Here is a 22,254-nt window from a genome sequence, read left to right as displayed (position 1 = left end):
AATTAGCAGTTTTTTATCAGGGGTAACCCACGCTTCATCACACACGTCATTCAATTCCTCTGATTCAGGAAAAACTACAGGTAGTTTTTTCAGACCCCACATAATACCCCTTTTTGTGGTACTTGCAGTATCAGAGATATGCAAAGCCTCCTTCATTGCCGTGATCATATAACGTGTGGCCCTACTGGAAAATACGTTCGTTTCTTCACCGTCGACACTAGATTCGGTGTCCGTGTCTGGGTCTGTGTCGACCGACTGAGGCAAAGGGCGTTTTACAGCCCCTGACGGTGTTTGAGACGCCTGTACAGGTGCTAATTGGTTTGTCGGCCGTCTCATGTCGTCAACCGACTTTTGCAGCGTGCTGACATTATCACGTAATTCCATAAACAAAGCCATCCATTCCGGTGTCGACTCCCTAGGGGGTGACATCACCATTACCGGCAATTGCTCCGCCTCCACACCAACATCGTCCTCATACATGTCGACACACACGTACCGACACACAGCAGACACACAGGGAATGCTCTGATAGAAGACAGGACCCCACTAGCCCTTTGGGGAGACAGAGGGAGAGTTTGCCAGCACACACCAAAGCGCTATAATTATATAGGAACAACCTTATATAAGTGTTGTTTCCTTATAGCTGCTTAAATATATATAATATCGCCAAAAAATGCCCCCCCTCTCTGTTTTTTACCCTGTTTCTGTAGTGCAGTGCAGGGGAGAGCCTGGGAGCCTTCCTAGCAGCGGAGCTGTGTAGGAAAATGTCGCTGTGTGCTGAGGAGATAGGCCCCGCCCCCTATTCCGGCGGGCTCTTCTCCCGGTTTTTCTGAGACCTGGCAGGGGTGAAATACATCCATATAGCCTCAGGGACTATATGTGATGTATTCTTTTTAGCCAGAAAGGTAATCTCATTGCTGCCCAGGGCGCCCCCCCCAGCGCCCTGCACCCTCCGTGACCGCTGGTGTGAAGTGTGCCTGAGCGCAATGGCGCACAGCTGCAGTGCTGTGCGCTACCTCATGAAGGCTGAAAAGCCTTCAGCCGCCGGTTTCTGGACCTCTTCTTACTTCGGCATCTGCAAGGGGTTCGGCGGCGCGGCTCCGGTGACCCATCCAGGCTGTACCTGTGATCGTCCCTCTGGAGCTAGTGTCCAGTAGCCTAAGAAGCAAATCCATCCTGCACGCAGGTGAGTTCACTCCTTCTCCCCTAGGTCCCTCGTTGCAGTGAGCCTGTTGCCAGCAGGACTCACTGAAAATAAGAAACCTATCAAAACTTTTACTCTAAGCAGCTCTTTATGAGAGCCACCTAGATTGCACCCTGCTCGGACGGGCACAAAAACCTAACTGAGGCTTGGAGGAGGGTCATAGGGGGAGGAGCCAGTACACACCACCTAGTGGTCAAACTTTTAAATTTTGTGCCCTGTCTCCTGCGGAGCCGCTATTCCCCATGGTCCTGACGGAGTCCCAGCATCCACTAGGACGTCAGAGAAAAAGGTGGTGTTACAGCTGCCAGGCACTCTTTCTGCCTTGTAGTGCTGTCCAATCATACAGTCCTCCACTTGTCTCTGGTATTAAGCCTCTATCGTGTGGCATCCCATTCTGCTATAGTGACATATCTTACCATGCTGATGCTAGCCTCTTTACAGTGAAAGTCCCAGTAAAATGGAAGTCCAGAGAGCTGACTCTTCACATGCAGCATTAGGGTCCCCTCTGTCCTGTGATAGGAGAATCGGTCGGGGTCACTCTCTGTAGAATCCAGCAATGGTAGAATCAGCTTGGACAGGTGGGTGAGGAAAGAGGAGACTGGAGCTTTCAGGCGTTTATTTAACTCCTGGGGAGAACAGATGGACATTCAATGATGAAGACACATTAAGAATACAACTTGAACTACAGATTTTAAGAAATTTTAACAGAAGGATCCCACCACTCACCTTCACCCCAACCACCAATCCTGGGATTTACTCTATTTCCACGTTACGCCTTTCTGCACTTTATGGAGAATAAATTAATATTATCTATTTCTGTATTTCTCAACTCCAGTCCTCAGATATCACCAAAAGGTCATGTTTTACAGATTGCTCTAATCATGCACAGGTAAGTTACTATTTTGATGGGTCAGTAATTATCCCACCTACGTCCAGAGGCAGAAATTCTCAAAACATGACCTGTTGGGAAAACTTGAAGGTTGAGTTTGAGAACCACGGCTCTATCTCTTGGAGCAAGATTACTGTGAGAAAGCACTGACATGAAGAGCGCAATGTAAATGGTACTTCTCAGAAATCTATTCCCTTAAAATGCATCTGTATCCGGAGAACAGTTTAAACCCCCCTAGCTCTTCGCATCCACTACAAAGAAGCTTCTTCCTTCCTTCTGCATGGGTAACATTTAGCTTAATTTCATTTTTTAGGTCTAGTTTGTGTACTGCAATCACCCAATAAAGTACTCACCATATACTGGGAGCTTGGGTCTTTAGACCATCTCTAAAAGGAGAACGACATGTTCTCCCAATCTCCTAACGCCACGGGGCTTCTTGGGAGCATGGGGTTGCTGGCTCACCTTTGCCATGGTTAGCCCTTGGCGAGAGATTTGCCGACGGCTAGACAAATTCTGATGACAAACATGATCTCAATAAAACCGGATGTGGAGCATACACACTACACAATTATTGCTTTGTTTTAAACAATCACCTGAACTTCAAACCGTGCACGTGACATTTTTTATATGCAGAATCAGGCCGATCTCTGTACACACTACAAATTCCGAATGATGCCTTTTCAACGGAACCAAGTGTTTGCAGTACATACTATATCAGTAACATACAGTATACCTGATGGGTTATCAACCGACTGACAGGCCCTGGTGCAGCATACATACTAAATAATTCTCAGGCCAGTGACCCAGTATTTGAATAGTGTGTACCCAGATGTAGGTGCCACATTTTCCAATCGATACAGCAAGGGCCTCATTTCAACAAGATTAATAATCCCCCAGTTTGCAATCTTCACTACATGCACTGTCAGAGAAGTGTTCTGCAGCATTAATCAGTTGATTTTTTTAAGAAGATTTTTCCCAAGGATCATTGAGCAGTATCGTTTTTTTAAGAACAATCTTATCAATCCAAAAGATCAATATGAATTGACAATAACCACCATGGCCATGGGGCTCACTGAAGAGGGGGATGGGGGGAAGGGGTGCCTTGGCCCACCATCTGATGTCAGCTAAGACATTCCCCATGGAACAGAGTCCCCACAAGGAGAGAGCCTTCACTATTATGGGAAAGGGCTGGTCATAAGAGTCAAACCCAAATCTCTCTAAAATCCATTACAAAGAACAAAAATAAACACACTCACAGAAAATACTTTGTTAACAAGCAAATAAATAACGCCTATTAAAGCAGACTTTTAGAAAGTGGCCTTTGCCCTTCCTATTGTTTAAGTGAAGCTGTCTCTATAGCAATTCACAAGTTGAGAGGAAATCCCTATGCTATACTGGTGAGCATTTGTGGCAGCAAACCAAGATGTCTGTTTGCATCATGCTCTGATGTCATAGCCTATTACATTCCCTCCATCAGTTAGGGATGGCTGGGTGGAAACAAGCAATTAGACAGTCCTTTTTGTGAGACTCTTAAAAAAAAAAAGACGGGGTCCAAAGGAGCTGGTGCACTTTATATTACTTCACTGGGTGTGCTAGCTCCTCCCCTCTATGCCCCCTCCCACAGGCAGTTATAGGTAAAATAGTGCCTGAAGGAGAAAGGACATATATGAGAGAAGGAACATGATAACAAGAGTGGTGAGATTTAATACCAGCACACCACGAACATATAACAACCAGCAACGGCTGGTAACAATAACAGAAACAGCTGAACAGGTAACAACAGAACAGAGAACCTGCAGAAAAGTCAACGCACTGAGGTGGGCGCCTAATATCCCTTATGGACTACGAGAAAAGGATTTACCGGTAGGTAATTAAAATCCTATTTTCTCTAGCATCCATAAGGGATATTGGGGAGACTTAGTATGATGGGGACGTCCCAAAGCTTCCAGAACGGGCGGGAATGTGCGGAGACTGCTACAGCACTATCTGCCCAAACTGGGTATCAAACTTGTAGAACTTCTCAAAGGTGTTCTTCCCCGACCAGGCAGCAGCTCGGCATAGTTGCAAGGCCGAGACTCCTTGGCAGCCGCCCAGGAAGAGCCCACAGATCTGGTAGAGTGGGCTTTCAGATACTTAGGGACAGGTAACGCTGCCGACACATAGGCCTGTTGGATAGTAAGCCTAAGCCAACGAGCAGTGGACTGCTTTGAAGCGGGACAAACCTTTTTCTGCGCATCACAGAGCACGAACAAGGAATCCGTCTTTCTGATCCAAGCCATTCGCTTGACATAGATCTTCAATGCTCGTACAGCATCCAATGCCTTCGGAGTAGCAGAAGTGTCAGAACTGGATGGAACCACAATAGGTTGATTCAAGTGAAACGCAGAGACAACCTTCGGCAGGAACTGCTGCCTAGTCCTGAGCTCCGCTCTGTCCTCGTAAAAGACCAAGTATGGACTTTTACACGATAAGGCCCCCAATTCTGAGACACGCCTAGCAGAAACCAGGGCCAGTAACATCACCGTCTTCCACATGAGGTACTTGTCTTCTACCGTCATCAGAGGCTCAAACCAGGAGGACTGTAGAAATTCCAACACCACATTCAAATCCCAGGGCGCTGTAGGCAGCACAAAAGGAGGTTGTATGTGGAGTACCCCTTGCAAGAAGGTACGAACTTCTGGCAACAGTGCCAATTTCTTCTGGAAGAAAATGGAGAGAGCTGAAATGTGGACCTTAATGGAACACATATGCAAGCCCTGATCCACACCAGCCTGCAGGAAACGTAAGAAACGTCCAAAGTGGAACCCTGCAGGTGGATACGTGCGTTCCTCGCACCAAGAGACATATCTTCTCCAGATATGATGATAGTGTTTCGACGTCACAGGTTTCCTGGCCTGAACCATGGTAGCAATAACCTTTTTGGAAAGGCCCTTGTAAGCTAGGATGGAACGCTCAACCTCCATGCCGTCAAACGAAGTTGCCGTAAGTCTGGGTAGATGAACGGTCCTTGTTGAAGAATGAACAGTCCTTGTTGAAGAAGATCGCTTCTTAGTGGTAGAGGCCAAAGGTCTTCAACGGACATGTCCAGAAGATCCACGTACCACGCCCTCCGAGGCCAATCCGGGGCAATCAGAATTGCCTGGACTCCTTGATTTCTGATTCGCTTGAGCACCCTTGGGAGCAACAGAATCGGAGGAAACAGGTGTACCAGCCAGTAAGGCCAAGGCGACGTCAGTGCATCCACTGCATTCACCTGAGGGTCCCTGGTTCGTGAGCAATACCAGTGAAGCTTCTTGTTGAGTCGAGAAGCCATCATGTCTATCTGTGGGCAGCCCCACCGGAGGATGATCTGCTGGAACACCTGATGGTGGATCCCCACTCCCCCCGGGTGGAGATCGTGACGACTCAGGAAGACCGCTTCCCAGTTGTCCACACCCGGAATGAAGATTGCGGACATTGCTCTTGCATTTCTTTCCACCTAGAGGAGTATCTTTGACACCTCTCGCATGCAGCCTCTGCTTTTTGTCCCTCCTTGCCGTTTGATGTACGCCACTGCTGTGGCGTTGTCTGACTGACCCTGGATCGCGTGATCTGTGAGCAGAGGAGAGGCCTGAAGCAGAGCATTGTAGATTGCCTGAAGTTCCAAAATGTTGATCAGAAGGAGGGCTTCGTGGGCTGACCACCTGCCCTGGAAACTGCGTCCCTTGGGTGACAGCTCCCCAACCTCGCAGACTTGCATCCGTCGTGAGGAGGGTCCAATCCTGAATAGGGACCCCAAATATACAGAGACGCCTTGATGCGGCTTTGGGGCTTAACCACACATTTGCGCAAATATGTGTAACAAAGATCTCTGAATTCTATTATTATATGGGATTTATATCTGGTTACTGTTATCATTCAGGGTGCTGGGGGAACCAAATGGCTTTTTTTCTTGCTCAGAAATACCCCTCCCTTTCGAGCACCTGAATGATATCACTAAGCTAATTGAGCATCTACCAATATATATGTCCCGAAACTGCATCCATCCAGGAGATTGGAGGACTGCAGCCACCACAGGAGGGAAATCCTGGCCTGAGGTGACAGCCTAATCATCTGGTGCATCTGTAGATGTGATCCGGACCACTTGCTCAGGAGATCCAATTGAAATGTTCTGGCATGGAACCTCCCATATTGGATTGCCTCGTAAGAGGCGACCATCTTCCCCAACAATCTGATGCAAAGATGGATGGATAAACGAGCAGTTCGGAGCACCATGCGGACCATCTCCTGAAGTGTTCTCACCTTGTCCTCCAGGAGGAACACCTTCTGGGCCACCGTATCCAGTAACATCCCCAAGAACAGGAGCCGCTGAGTCGGCTCCAGGTGGGACTTCTGTAGATTGAAAATACACTCATGGACTGACAGAAGTTGGACACTGTGGTCGATACAGAGCAAAAATAGCTCACTGGATCTTGCTTTTATCAGAAAATCGTCCAGGTAAGGGACGGCATTGACCCCATGGACCCGGAGTTGGAACATCATCTCCGCCATCACCTTCGTGAATACCCTCGGAGCTGTGGACAGGCCAAAGGGTAGTGCCTGGAACTGGTAGTGATTGTCCAGTAAGATAAGTCTGATGAGGTGGCCAAATTGGAATATGAAGGTAGGCATCCTTGATATCCAGGGAAACCAGGAATTTCTGTTCTTTCAGACCCACAATCACTGTCCTCAGGAATTCCATTTTGAACTTGAAAACCATTAGGTAAGGATTCAAGGACATTAGATTCAAAATGAGCCGTACCGAGCCATCCGGCTTTGGTACCACAAACAGGTTGGAGTAATAACCCCTGCTTCGTTGTGGTATCGGTACTGGAACAATGACGTGGGACTGGAACAACTTTCAGATGGCCTGTTGCAACGTAACTTGCGTATCCTTCAAAGCTGATAAGCTTGATTTGAAAAATCGTTTGGGAGGAGAACCGTCGAACTCCAGCTTGTAGCCTTGAGAAATGAGGTCCCTTACCCAGGTATCCTGGCAGGAGCTTTCCCAGATTCGGCTGAAGTGACGCAGTCAGGCTCCCATGTTGAGATCTCCTCGGGGTGGGTGGGCACTGTCATGCTGAGGACTTAGTGGAAGCAGAACTGGTGCTCTGTTCCTGAGAACAGGTGGTTGCAGGTCTTTTTGACTTACCTCTGGTGCCTCTATTTGCATTGGAGGCACCTCTGGTTCTAGAACGAAATCTGTTAGACCGAAAGGACTGAACAGATGGCCCCGGGTAGGAACACCTAGCCGGCGGGGCCCCAGAGGGGAGAAAATAGGATTTTAATACCTACCGGTAAATCCTTTTCTCTTAGTCCATAAGGGATGCTGGGGTCACATCAAGAACCATGGGGTATAGACGAGATCCGCAGGAGACATGGGCACTTTAAGACTTTGAATGGGTGTGAACTGGCTCCTCCCTCTATGCCCCTCCTCCAAACTCCAGTTATAGGAACTGTGCCCAGGGAGACGGACATTTCGAGGAAAGGATTTATTGTTAAACCACGGTGAGCATCTTACCAGCTCACACCTCAAGCATGCCGCTGAACGTGGCATTCAACAGAATACAAGCCAACGGCATGAACAATTGCAGCACCAGGCTGACAAGAAACGTAACACAACATGTGTGTAACCACAAAGAATTACTGCAGATACAGTACGCACTGGGACGGGCGCCCAGCATCCTCTACGGACTATGAGAAAAGGATTTACCGGTAGGTATTAAAATCCTATTTTCTCATACGTCCTAGAGGATGCTGGGGTCACATCAAGAACCATGTGTCAGCGTCCGGAGTCTTACCGGTACGCTGGGCACGCGGGGCTGGCTTCCTTGGCGTTGTGCGGGCAGCGGCGGAGGTGGGCTGCTGCGTCGGATCCGTGGGCAGCAGTAGCGGAGGTGAGGGGGTCCGCTCGTGGCGGCGGGACGCCGCTACAGCGGGTCGCTCTTGCTGAACCGTTGCTTGGAGACCAGGGGCAGTGAGCAATGTGGCTTTGCAAAAAGGTCTGCATTACTGGGCGCCGCCATGTTGGAGACCAAGTTTTAAGCATAGTTCCTGTTTCCTGTTTCTTCCAGCCAATCCAGGGGAAGCTCTCCCTATAAAAGGGGACTGGTTTAGGACAGGGATGCCAGTGCTTCAAGTTACAACCCTGTTGTAGGTGCTTTAGCCTGTGCTCCCAGGATTCCTGCTGTATCTTGGTTCCTCCTGATCCTGCTTGGTCGGTTCTCTGTTGCTGCTGCAGCCCTGCCGTTTCTTGCCTGCTACTGCCTGTGGAAGCGCTCCTGAAAAACCCGGTCCAGTAAGACTCTTTGGGCACAGTCGGCCCCGGGTCTTCTGCCTCGTCTTTCAAGCCACACTCCACAGATCTCCTTCACCAGTTACGCCTTTGTACCACTGACCACAGCCTGCAGATTATTATCTTCAAGCCTCGTTTTCCAAACCACAGTCCACAGTCCTTGTCTCCAGCCACGTTTTCAACTACCATCCACAGTTCCACAGTTCATCATCTACAGTCTCGTCTTTCAAATCACAGTCCGCAGTTCTTCACCTCCAGCCACGTCTTTAACCATTGTGCTTCAGCCTCAGTTCCCTACCTCAGCCCTGCATATAATAAATACTTTCCATTGACTCTCAAACCCCGCCTACGTTCTTCATTGCTCCGTGTTCCATGCGAAGGAACTATATCCAGCCCCCTCATCTAGTTCATTCACAGCCTGCTACCTCCTCGGGCAAATCTCAGCTGCCGGATCCTCAAACCCTGCCAGACGTGACACCATGGGGTTATACCAAAGCTCTAGAATGGGCGGGAGAGTGTGGACGACTCTGCAGTACCGAATGACCAAATGTGAGGTCAACCTCAGCCAAGGTAATAAACCCGTAAAACTTAGCCAAATTGTTTGCTAAATAGCTGCTCGGTAAAGTTGCAATGCCGAGACTCCCCGGTCAACCGCCCCAGACGAGCCCACCTTTCTAGTAGAATGGGCCTTCACCTATTTCGGTAACGGCAATCCTGCCGTGAGATGAGCATGCTGAATCGTACCATAGATCCAGCGCGCAACAGTCTGCTTGGAATCAGGATACCCAATCTTGTTGGGAGCAAACAGGACAACAGAGCTTGTGTTCCTAAACGGAGCCGTCCTGGCGACATAAATTTTCAAAACTCTGACCACATGCAGAGACTTCGACAGCGAAGGCGTCGGTAGTCACAGGCACCACAATAGGTTGGTACATGTGGAAAGAAGAAACCACCTTCGGTAGAAATTGTTGACGAGTTTCCAACTCTGCTCTATCTTCATGGAAGATCAAATAAGGTCTCTTGTGAGACCAGGCCGCTAACTCAGACACTCGCCTTGCGTATGCCAAGGCCAACCTGATGACCACTTCCCAAGTGATGAATGTCAACTCCACCTTCTGTAAAGGTTCAAATCAATATGAGTGAAGGAACTGCAACACCACGTTAAGATCCCATGGTGCCACTGGAGCACAAATGGAGGTTGGATGTGCAACCCGCCCTTCACGACAGTCTGAACTTCTGGAAGGGAGACCAATTTATTCTGAAAGAAACCCGAAAAGCCGATTATAATTGAGCCCAAGGTTAGGCCCGCATCCACACCGGTTTGTAGGAAATGGAGAAAACGTCCTAGCTGACAAGTCTGCCGTAGGAGTCTTCTTGGATTCACACCAAGAAATTTATTTTCTCCAACTACGGTAGTAATGTTTAGACATTACCCCTTTTTCCAGCCCAAATAAGCGTGGAGAACAAATACCGTGGGAATACCCTTACGGACTAGGATTTGGCGGTCAACCGCCATGTCGTCAAATATAGCCGCGGTAAGTCCGAATACATGCACGGCCCCTGCCTCAACAGGTCTTCGCGCAAAGGAAAAAACCAGGGATCTCCTATGAGTAATTCCTGAGATCTGGATACCAAGCTCTTCTTGGCCAGTCTGAGACCATGAGGCTCGCTTGAATTTGCTTTGTATGATCCCAGAACTTTTGGAACGAGAGAAAACGTATGCAATACATATACCGACTGAAAACACCCACGGTGTCACCAGTGCATTCACTGTTCCTGTTTGAGGGTCCCTTGACCTGGTATTCTGAAGCTTCTTGTTGAGACGAGATGCCATCATTCCTATTTGAGGAAATCCCACCAACATGCCACTTCTCCGAAGATTACTTGGAGGAGGTTTCCCCTCTCCTGGATGGGGATCGTGTCTGCTGAGGAAGTCTGATTCCCAGTTGTCCACTCTTGGAACGACATCGCCGACAGAACGCTTGTATATTTTTCCGCCCAGCGAAAAATCCTTGTGATTTCTGCCATTGCCGTTCTGCTTTTCGTTTGTAGAAAACCGTTGTAAACGGCCCTAAACTCTAGACCGTTTATGTGGTGACAAGTTTTCTAACTTGACTATCTTCCTTGGAAGTTTCCCCCCCCTGTGTGACTGCCCCCCCCCCCCCCGCCTCGGAGGCTTGCATCCGTGGTTGCTAGGATCCAGTCCTGGATCTCGAACCTGCGCCCCTCTAGGATGTGAGAACTGCGCAGCCACCACAGGAGTGACATTCTGGACTTGGAAGACAGGATTATCCTCCGGTGTATGTGTAGGTGGGAACCGGACTCCTTGTCCAACAGCTTCTACTGGACATCCTGGCATGAAACCTGCCAAACAGAGAGGCCTCATAGGCCGCAACCATCTTTTCCAGCAACCGAATGTATTGATGAATTGACACTCTTGCTGGTCTCGGAATTTGTTTTACCAGACTCTGGCTCTTCAGAGCCTTTTCCACTGAAAGAAAAAACTCTGTAGGTCTGTGTCTAGTATTAATCCCAAAACTGACAACCGCGTCGATGGGACCATCAGTGAATCTGGCCAGTTCAGGAACCAACCCTGTTGTTGAAGAACTTTCAGGGAGAGTGCAACGTTTTGCACCCACTGGTTTCTTGATCTCGCCGTTATCAGGAGACCGTCCCAGCACGGGATAAATGTGACTCCATACTAGAGAAGGAGAACCATCATTACCGCCATCACCCTGGTGAAATTGGTAATGACCATCCTGAACAGCAAACCTCAGGTAAATCTAATGCGGAGAAAAATGTAAGTTGACCTCCTGTATCCTTTTTTCTAGATTGGAGATCACTGACCTGAGAGATTCCATCTTGGATTTGAATTTCTTTAAGTAGAAATTGAGTGATTTCAGATTTAGGATTGGTCTGACCGAGCCGTCTGGCTTCGGGACCACAAAGAGGCTTGAATAAAAGCCTTCTCCCTGTAGTGATAGGGGAAACCAGGCCAATGACTTGATCCTGACACAACTCTTGTGTTGCGTCGAATACTACCTCCCCGTCCGGAGAAAAATCGGTTTATTTGAAAAATTGGTGAGGGCAAACGTCTGGAAACTCCAGGGGACACTATTCGTAAAACCCCCGGGTCCAGGTCCGTTCCAGGACTGACTGAAGAGTTTTAGACGTGGCCCCACCGGTGTGGGCTCCCGCAAGAGAGTCCCAGTGTCATGCGGTGGATGTGGCAGAACAGAGGATGATGTCTGCTCTGTGATCTTGAAGAGGCTGCGGACCTCTTCCCTTTTCTCCTTCCTCTACCTGCAAAGAAAAGGGAATCTGTATCAACTGGTCCTCAATGACTGCATCTGACAATGATGCGTCATCATCCGTTGTGAGGGAACATATGGCAAGAAGGTAGACTTACCAGCGGTATCCGCCGAGATCAAAATAACTAGGCCGTCACCAAAACAGGCTTCACCTTCCTAGGGAAGAGACTCCATTTGTTCTCGGAGTCAGCATCAGCATTCCGTTGGTGAATCCACCACGCCCTCCTAGCCGAGACCACCATGGAATTGGGTCGCGAACCCAAGAGTCCCATATCCCCTGCAGTGGCACAAAAGTATGCTGCAGCGTCCTTGATATGACCCAATGTACGGAGTATCTCATCTCTCCCCAGGGTATCTATAACGGATGACCAGGTAACCGACCATTTTTGAATACTACTACTCCCCCATGCGCATGCAATGGCAGGTCTAACTGACGTATGCGTGCACACATAACTAGAATATACTGTAGCTTCCTACATATGCTCCATTGGCTTTGTGACAGCGCCCCGTGCAGAACAGGGGGTGACTCCCACTTTATTCTATCCGCGGCAGAAAAAGAATAAACAATCGGAATCCTCCTGAAGATTTGAAACCATCATGTCAGGGCTGACCCAGACCTTCTCCACAGAGCGTCTAGCACATGAAAATGAGGAATGTTACTTCAGCTGTATTAAAAATTTATCTGTACGTGTATGCATGTGTACAAAACATATATATATATATACATACATACACACACATAGACCCCTCTGTTCGGAACAGCAGGGTCCTCAGTGACGTTAATACGTCCTCCTCATACACTAATCATGCACTAAACGCTCCTTTATTTTTTAGGGATCTCCTCAGGAAACATTACTGTCGACAGAGGAAGCCGCATCTGTGTCGGTATTAGGGAGTAGTAACTGGGCAAAATAACATTTTTGCGACCCCAAGGGTTCTGAGGGAAATATCCTCCACAGATATTTCTACGTCTTGTGACACGATTTATGCAACCTTACTATCTATATATATACACAAACATAGCCTTTTCTGATATGCATCACATTCACATGCAATTCTTTTACCCGGTCAGATATTGGTGGTGCCGACAGGGCCACCGACACACGTCTGTGTCCCTAATATACTTTTCTCTTAGGAAAAACATTCATCCCCCGACCTGCTGACACACTTGTACCAAGTACTATAAGGAGTCGGCGGTGCCGACAGGGTCCCTCCCACAGCCATTTGCGGGAAGCACACCGCCACCGACATACCGACACATGTACTAAACACCCACCGACATATAGGGGACAGACTCACAGTAAATTCTGTCAGAGAGACACAGAAAGAGTTTGCCAGCTCATAACCCAGCGCTTAATAGCGGTTTTGAAGATTATAGAATGCCCCAAACCTGCAGCAGTTTAAATGAAACATATATTTCAACACCTTTGCTGCACCCCCCCGTTTTTCACCCTGGTACTTTCAGCAGTGTGAGGGAGGACCACCGTTTTTACAAGAGAAAATGGCGCTGGCTGTGTGAGCTGTGAGGGCTAAGCCGCGCCCCCTTAATGGCGCGCTTCAGCCCCGCTATTTTTTACTATAATGACACTGGCGGGGGTAGGATTTAGTGCCTAGGCACTTATTATCCACATTGCCAGCCTTAATGAGGATTTTTATGCTGCCCAGGGTGCCCCCCCTGCGCCCTGTAGTGCCTCTGTGTGTGTGGGAGCTTGGCGCGCAGCGCGATCGCTGTGCGGTACCTCAGAAAGCCATCACTGAAGTCTTTTATCTTCTTCTACTCACCTGTCTTCTGACTTCTGGCTCTGCAAGGGGGGGTGGCGGCGGGCTCTGGGAGTGAACCCCTAGGCATACCTAGTGTTCCAAACCCTCAGGAGCTAATGGTGTCCTGTAGCCAAGAAGCAGAGCCTTTAAACTCATTAGAAGTATGTCTGACTTCTCTCCCCTAAGTCCCACGATGCAGGGAGACTGTTGCCAGCAGTCTCCCTGAAAATAAAAAACCTTTTCAGAGAAACTCAGTAGAGCTCCCCTGTGTGTGACCAGTCTCCCTGGGCACAATTCTAAAACTGGAGTATGGAGGAGGGGCATAGAGGGAGGAGCCAGTTCACACCCATTCAAAGTCTTAAAGTGCCCATGTCTCCTGGGGATCCCGTCTATACCCCATGGTTCTTGATGTGACCCCAGCATCCTCTAGGACGTATGAGAAACGTGGATTTCCCAGCAGTGACTTTGGAAATCCATGTATCCAACTCAACACCAAAGAGCCATTCTCCTGAAAAGGGGAGGGATGCCATACTGCGCTTTGATTCTTCGTCCGCTAACCACTGACACAACCACAAAGCCCTGCGTGCCGACACTGCCACGGCAGAAATCCTAGCATTAATATTCCCCATCTCCTTGAGCGAGTCACACAGGATGCGTGTAGTGTCCTGAATGTGCTTGAGGAGAGTAACCATAGTGACCAGAGGCATAGCCCCGGAGAGGCCCTCCTGTATCTGAGTAGCCCACGTATGAATGGCATCATCCAGCAACCTGCTATGATCGGCCTCTGCAATATACCTGCTGCCATGTAAATAGATTTGAGTGTAGTCTCTATTTTTCTGTCCCCAGGATACTTCATGGTAAAGGAAACCGGGGCAGGCAGCACCGCCTTTTTGGACAGTCGAGAGACTGATACGTCAACCCTCGAGGGTTCTTCCCAAAATCTCCTACCTTCAGGAGCAAATGGGAAAGTGCACAAAAACTTTTTTGACACTTGGAATTTTTTGTCTGGACTTTTCTAGGCCAATTTATCAGGTAAAGTGACATTAGACTTGTTTTGTGTAAAGAAAAACGACTGCTGTAACGCAGCGTCGTCTAAAGGGAGTTTTAACACATCCCATATAGCCAGAATGAGGGGTTCAATACCCTGAGCAGTATCAGGATCCCCACTAATGGGATCTAAGTCCTCCCCATCCTCCTGTATATCCTCCACTGAATCAGAGAGTAGGGCAGGTAAACCACGATTTTGTGGACCTGCATGAGAGGGAGGGCTGTCTAACATCTGCCCTAGCAGCTAAGTCTGCAGACAGTTGTGATGACATATAGTTTTAAGAGCCCCCAGCCCAGAAGGGCTCTGGACCCTCTCAACCAGCCCCTTCACTGAGTTGTGAATATTGGCTGCACTGTTCACATGAAACAGAATCAGTAGATAAGGGAGATAATCTAGTGTGGCATACACTACAGAGTTTGTGTTTACCCATGTTTACAGTAATCACAATGACATACACATACACAGACAGTAATGCTGATCAAGCCTGCCCCTACTGTATGTGAGAGGAGACACACAGAGAGAGACACCAGCACACCCCTAGCTGTACAGCCCCAGTGAGGCTGTTAGCTAATTATATCACAGTGAAACACTTCTGTCCTGTAGAGGACACAGATTGTGTACAATAGCGGCTCTCCCCCTTTACTACACCCTGTACCAGTTTTCCAACGTGTCTGTGGGAGTCAGGAAGCGCTGTGTGTGCTGTTAGCTGCTGCAGTAAGCAGAGGAAGGCGCCACAATGCCTCTGGTCCTGCTCTGAGGTAGCTCCGCCCCTAGCGGGTCCCCCGGCTTGTATTCACCACAGAAGACACCTTTAGGCTAGTGTTAGGCGTGTGCGGCGTGCTGCGATTGCAACAGCCAAGGCGCAGTGCCCCGCTGAACAAACAAGCTCTCAGGATGGTGGTCCTGCAGCGGAGAAGCGGCTCTGCACCTCACAAGGCCGGTGACCGTCGCCCCCCTTACTCCCACAGTGCAGGTATGCTGTTGCCAAAACAGCATACCAAAAATAATAAAAGTTTAAAAGAAACTGAAAAAAATTCTCTGGAGCTCCAGAGTGTGCATCCTCTCCCAAGGGCACTTTATTCTGAACTGCCTGTGGGAGGGGGCATAGAGCCAGCACACCCAGTGGAAGAAATTTAAAGTGCACCGGCTCCTTTGGACCCGTCTATACCCATCGTACTAAGGGGGTCATTCAGAGTTGATCGTAGCTGTGCTAAATTTAGCACAGCTACGATCAGGAACTCAGACATGCGGGGGGACGCCCAGCACAGGGCTAGTCCGCCACGCATGTCAGTGCCCCCCCCCCCCCCCCCCGCAGATGTGCAAAGGCATCGCACAGCGGCGATGCTTTTGCACTTCAAGAATAGCTCCCGGCCAGCGCAGCTTTAGCGTGCTGGCCGGGAGCTATTCTTCGTTCCCCGGCCCGCAGTGGCTGCGTGTGACGTCACGTAGCCGCTGCGGGCCACTCCCCGTACGGTCCGGCCACGCCTGCGTTGGCCGGACCGCGCCCACGAAACGGCGGCCAAATGCCGTCGTTTCACCCTCTCCCGCCCATCGACCGCCTCTGCCTGTCATCAGGCAGAGGCGATTGTAGAGCAGCGACGGGCGGCCATGCGCCGGCGCAGTTCTGACCCGATCGCTATGCTGCGAAAAACTGCAGCGTGCGATCGGGTCAGAATGACCACCAAAATCTCCCCAATATCCCTTATGGATGCTAGAGAAAAAAAAAAAAAAAAAAGAATATATCCTATTATAGAAGAAAAGGATGATGTTGTTTTTTACTTAACTCTTAGTTAGGATTGTCCCTATTACTGCTCCATATTCTACATGGTTAAAATAAGAATTTACTTACCGATAATTCTATTTCTCGGAGTCCGTAGTGGATGCTGGGGTTCCTGAAAGGACCATGGGGAATAGCGGCTCCGCAGGAGACAGGGCACAAAAAGTAAAGCTTTAGGATCAGGTGGTGTGCACTGGCTCCTCCCCCTATGACCCTCCTCCAAGCCTCAGTTAGGTACTGTGCCCGGACGAGCGTACACAATAAGGAAGGATTTATGAATCCCGGGTAAGACTCATACCAGCCACACCAATCACACTGTACAACCTGTGATCTGAACCCAGTTAACAGTATGATAACAGCGGAGCCTCTGAAAAGATGGCTCACAACAATAATAACCCGATTTTTGTAACTATGTACAAGTAATGCAGATAATCCGCACTTGGGATGGGCGCCCAGCATCCACTACGGACTCCGAGAAATAGAATTATCGGTAAGTAAATTCTTATTTTCTCTATCGTCCTAGTGGATGCTGGGGTTCCTGAAAGGACCATGGGGATTATACCAAAGCTCCCAAACGGGCGGGAGAGTGCGGATGACTCTGCAGCACCGAATGAGAGAACTCCAGGTCCTCCTTAGCCAGGGTATCAAATTTGTAGGATTTTACAAACGTGTTTGCCCCTGACTAAATAGCCGCTCGGCAAAGTTGTAAAGCCGAGACCCCTCGGGCAGCCGCCCAAGATGAGCCCACCTTCCTTGTGGAATGGGCATTTACATATTTTGGCTGTGGCAGGCCTGCCACAGAATGTGCAAGCTGAATTGTATTACACATCCAACTAGCAAAAGTCTGCTTAAAAGCAAGAGCACCCAGTTTGTTGGGTGCATACAGGATAACAGCAAGTCAGTTTTCCTGACTCCAGCCGTCCTGGAACCTATATTTTCAGGGCCCTGACCACATCTAGCAACTTGGAGTCCTCCAAGTCCCTAGTAGGCGCAAGACACCACAATAAGCTGGTTCAGGTGAAACACTGACACCACCTTAGGGAGAGAACTGGGGACGAGTCCGCAGCTCTGCCCTGTCCGAATGGACAAACAGATATGGGCTTTTTTGAGAAAAAAACCACCAATTTGACACTCGCCTGGTCCAGGCCAGGTCCAAGAGCATGTTCACTTTTCATGTGAGATGCTTCAAATCCACAGATTTGACTGGTTTTAAACCAATGTGTTTTGAGGAATCCCAGAACTACGTTGAGATCCCACAGTGCCACTGGAGGCACAAAAGGGGGTTGTATATGCAATACTCCCTTGACAAACTTCTGGACTTCAGGAACTGAAGCCACTTCTTTCTGGAAGAAAAATCGACAGGGCCGAAATTTGAACCTTAATGGACCCCAATTTGAGGCCCATAGACACTCCTGTTTGCAAGAAATGCAGGAATCGACCGAGTTGAAATTTCTTCGTGGGGCCTTCCTGGCCTCACACCACGCAACATATTTTCGCCACATGTGGTGATAATGTTGTGCGGTCACCTCCTTTCTGGCTTTGACCAGGGTAGGAATGACCTCTTCCTGAATGCCTTTTCCCTTAGGATCCGGCGTTCCACCGCCATGCCGTCAAATGCAGCTGCGGTAAGTCTTGGAACAGACATGGTACTTGCTGAAACAAGTCCCTTCTTAGCGGCAGAGGCCATAAGTCCTCTGTGAGCATCTCTTGAAGTTCCGGGTACCAAGTCCTTCTTGGCCAATCCGGAGCCATGAGTATAGTTCTTACTCCTCTACGTCTTATAATTCTCAGTACCTTAGGTATGAAAAGCAGAGGATGGAACACATACACCGACTGGTACACCCACGGTGTTACCAGAACGTCCACAGCTATTGCCTGAGGGTCTCTTAACCTGGCGCAATACCTGTCCCGTTTTTTGTTCAGACGGGACGCCATCATGTCCACCTTTGGTAATTCCCAACGGTTTACAATTATGTGGAAAACTTCCCCATGAAGTTCCCACTCTGCCGGGTGGAGGTCGTGCCTACTGAGGAAGTCTGCTTCCCAGTTTCCATTCCCGGAATGAAACACTGCTGACAGTGCTATCACATGATTTTCCGCCCAGCGAAAAGTCCTTGCAGTTTTTGCCACTGCCCTCCTGCTTCTTGTGCCGCCCTGTCTATTTACGTGGGCGACTGCCGTGATGTTTTATCCCACTGGATCAATACCGGCTGACCTTGAAGCAGAGGTCTTGCTAAGCTTAGAGCATTATAAATTTACCCTTAGCTATATTTATGTGGAGAAAAATCTCCAGACTTGATCACACTCCCTGGAAATTTTTTCCTTGTGTGACTGCTCCCCAGCCTCTCGGGCTGGCCTCCGTGGTCACCAACATCCAAAACTGAATGCCGAATCTGCGGCCCTCTAGAAGATGAGCACTCTGTAACCACCACAGGAGAGACACCCTTGTCCTTGGATATAGGGTTATCCGCTGATGCATCTGAAGATGCGATCCGGACCATTTGTCCAGCAGATCCCACTGAAAAGTTCTTGCATGAAATCTGCCGACTGGAATTGCTTCGAAGGAAGTCACCATTTTTTTTTATCATGGCCCTTGTGCAATGATGCACTGATTTTAGGAGGTTCCTGACTAGCTCGGATAACTCCCTGGCTTTCTCTTCCGGGAGAAACACCTTTTTCTGGACTGTGTCCAGAATCATCCCTAAGCACAGGAGACTTGTTGTCGGGATCAGCTGCGATTTTGGAATCTTTAGAATCCACCCCTGCTGTTGTAACAGTATCCGAGATAGTGCTACTCCGACCTCCAACTGTTCCCTGGACTTTGCCCTTATCAGGAGATCGTCCAAGTAAGGGATAATTAAGACGCCTTTTCTTCGAAGAAGAACCATCATTTCGGCCATTACCTTGGTAAAGACCCGGGGTGCCGTAGACAATCCAAACGGCAGCGTCTGAAACTGATAGTGACAGTTCTGTACCACGAACCTGAGGTACCCTTAGTGATAAGGGCAAATTTGGGACATGGAGGTAAGCATCCCTGATGTCTCGGGACACCAGATAGTCCCCTTCTTCCCGGTTCGTTATCACTGCTCTGAGTGACTCCATCTTGATTTGAACCTTTGTAAGTGTTCAAATTTTTTTAGATTTAGAATAGGTCTCACCTAGCCTTCTGGCTTCAGTACCACAATATAGTGTGGAATAATACCCCTTTTCTTGTTGTAGGAGGGGTAATTTAATTATCACCTGCTGGGAATACAGCTCGTGAATTTTTTCCCATACTGCCTCCTTGTCGGAGGGAGACCTTGGTAAAGCAGCCTTCAGGAGCCTGCGCAGGGGAAACGTCTCGACATTCCAAACTGTACCCCTGGGATACTACTTGTAGGATCCAGGGGTCCTGTACGGTCTCAGCGTCATGCTGAGAGCTTGTCAGAAGGGTTGGAACGCTTCTGTTCCTGGGAATGGGCTGCCTGCTGCAGTCTTCTTCCCTTTCCTCTATTCCTGGGCAGATATGACTCTTATAGGGACGAAAGGACTGAAGCTGAAAAGACGGTGTCTTTTTCTGCAGAGATGTGACTTAGGGTAAAAACTGTGGATTTTCCAGCAGTTGCCGTGGCCACCAGGTCCGATGGACCGACCCCAAATAACTCCTCTTCCTTTATACGGCAATACACCTTTGTGCCGTTTGGAATCTGCATCACCTGACCACTGTCGTGTCCATAAACATCTTCTGGCAGATATGGACATCGCACTTACTCTTGATGCCAGAGTGCAAATATCCCTCTGTGCATCTCGCATATATAGAAATACATCCTTTAAATGCTCTATAGTCAATAAAATACTGTCCCTGTCAAGGGTATCAATATTTTTAGTCAGGGAATCCGACCAAGCCACCCCAGCTCTGCACATCCAGGCTGAGGCGATCGCTGGTCGCAGTATAACACCAGTATGTGTGTATATACTTTTTATGATATTTTTCCAGCCTCCTGTCAGCTGGCTCCTTGAGGACGGCCCTATCTATAGACGGTACCGCCACTTGTTCTGATAAGCGTGTGAGCGCCTTATCCACCCTAAGGGGTGTTTCCCAACGCGCCCTAACTTCTGGCGGGAAAGGGTATACCGCCCATATTTTCTATCGGGGGGAACCCACGCATCATCACACACTTCATTTAATTTATCTGATTCAGGAAAAACTACGGTAGTTTTTTCACATCCCACATAATACCCTCTTTTGTGGTACTTGTAGTATCAGAAATATGTAACACCTCCTTCATTGCCCTTAATGTGTGGCCCTAATAAGGAATACGTTTGTTTATTCACCGTCGACACTGGATTCAGTGTCCCTGTCTGTGTCTGTGTCGACCGACTAAAGTAAACGGGCGTTTTAAAACCCCTGACGGTGTTTTTGAGACGTCTGGACCGGTACTAATTGTTTGTCGGCCGTCTCATGTCGTCAACCGACCTTGGCGCGTGTTGACATTATCACGTAATTCCCTAAATAAGCCATCCATTCCGGTGTCGACTCCCTAGAGAGTGACATCACCATTACAGGCAATTGCTCCGCCTCCTCACCAACATCGTCCTCATACATGTCGACACACACGTACCGACACACAGCACACACACAGGGAATGCTCTGATAGAGGACAGGACCCACTAGCCCTTTGGAGAGACAGAGGGAGAGTTTGCCAGCACACACCAAAAACGCTATAATTATATAGGGACAACCTTATATAAGTGTTTTCCCTTATAGCATCTTTTTTATATATTTCTGACGCCAAATTAGTGCCCCCCCTCTCTGTTTTAACCCTGTTTCTGTAGTGCAGTGCAGGGGAGAGCCTGGGAGCCTTCCCTCCAGCCTTTCTGTGAGGGAAAATGGCGCTGTGTGCTGAGGAGATAGGCCCCGCCCCTTTTTCGGCGGCCTCGTCTCCCGCTCTTAACGGATTCTGGCAGGGGTTAAATATCTCCATATAGCCCCCGGAGGCTATATGTGAGGTATTTTTAGCCAAAAAAGGTTTTCATTTGCCTCCCAGGGCGCCCCCCTCCCAGCGCCCTGCACCCTCAGTGACTGTCGTGTGAAGTGTGCTGAGAGGAAAATGGCGCACAGCTGCAGTGCTGTGCGCTACCTTAAGAAGACTGAGGAGTCTTCTGCCGCCGATTCTGGACCTCTTCTCGTTTCAGCATCTGCAAGGGGGCCGGCGGCGAGGCTCCGGTGACCATCCAGGCTGTACCTGTGATCGTCCCTCTGGAGCTAATGTCCAGTAGCCAAGAAGCCAATCCATCCTGCACGCAGGTGAGTTCACTTCTTCTCCCCTAAGTCCCTCGTTGCAGTGATCCTGTTGCCAGCAGGACTCACTGTAAAATAAAAAACCTAAGCTAAACTTTTCTAAGCAGCTCTTTAGGAGAGCCACCTAGATTGCACCCTTCTCGGCCGGGCACAAAAATCTAACTGAGGCTTGGAGGAGGGTCATAGGGGGAGGAGCCAGTGCACACCACCTGATCCTAAAGCTTTACTTTTTGTGCCCTGTCTCCTGCGGAGCCGCTATTCCCCATGGTCCTTTCAGGAACCCCAGCATCCACTAGGACGATAGAGAAACTACCATTTTTTCCACCGTACTGTATATCCTGACCTATGCCACTGAGTATGTGTGATTCATCTATATATATATATACTGTATAAGCGAAAATATGTATGTGTATTTGTTCTTCTTAGGATCCTACATGGCTTGATTGATCTGGACCAAACTTGGTACACATACCCTTCATTATCCAACTTAAAATACTGGCTGGTTTAAACCAAAAAATGATATCCCCTTCAGGGCCAGAGCCATATATTTTATATATAAATGTATTGGTCTGTTTCAAGTCTGTCCGGTTATTTATTTGGACATCCCAGCACTGACTAAGATAAAACCAACGTGGGGTAGTACAGTTGGATCCTGGGGAGGTTAGGATCC

General features: G+C 48.8%; 1 protein-coding gene across 1 annotated transcript in view; it reads right to left on the bottom strand.

Annotated features, from left to right (window-relative positions):
• The window catches only part of NHEJ1 (non-homologous end joining factor 1), a 529,484-nt gene that overhangs the window by 497,324 nt on the left and 9,906 nt on the right, over positions 1-22,254 (bottom strand). Inside the window, exon 3 of the mRNA XM_063933877.1 lies at positions 1,621-1,830. Within this exon, the coding sequence (XP_063789947.1) occupies positions 1,621-1,830 (210 nt within the window). The remainder of the gene's footprint in view (positions 1-1,620; positions 1,831-22,254) is intronic.

Source organism: Pseudophryne corroboree, chromosome 7 (assembly GCF_028390025.1).
Source record: "Pseudophryne corroboree isolate aPseCor3 chromosome 7, aPseCor3.hap2, whole genome shotgun sequence".
NCBI lineage: Eukaryota > Metazoa > Chordata > Amphibia > Anura > Myobatrachidae > Pseudophryne > Pseudophryne corroboree.
This window is presented reverse-complemented; position numbering and strand designations above follow the sequence as displayed.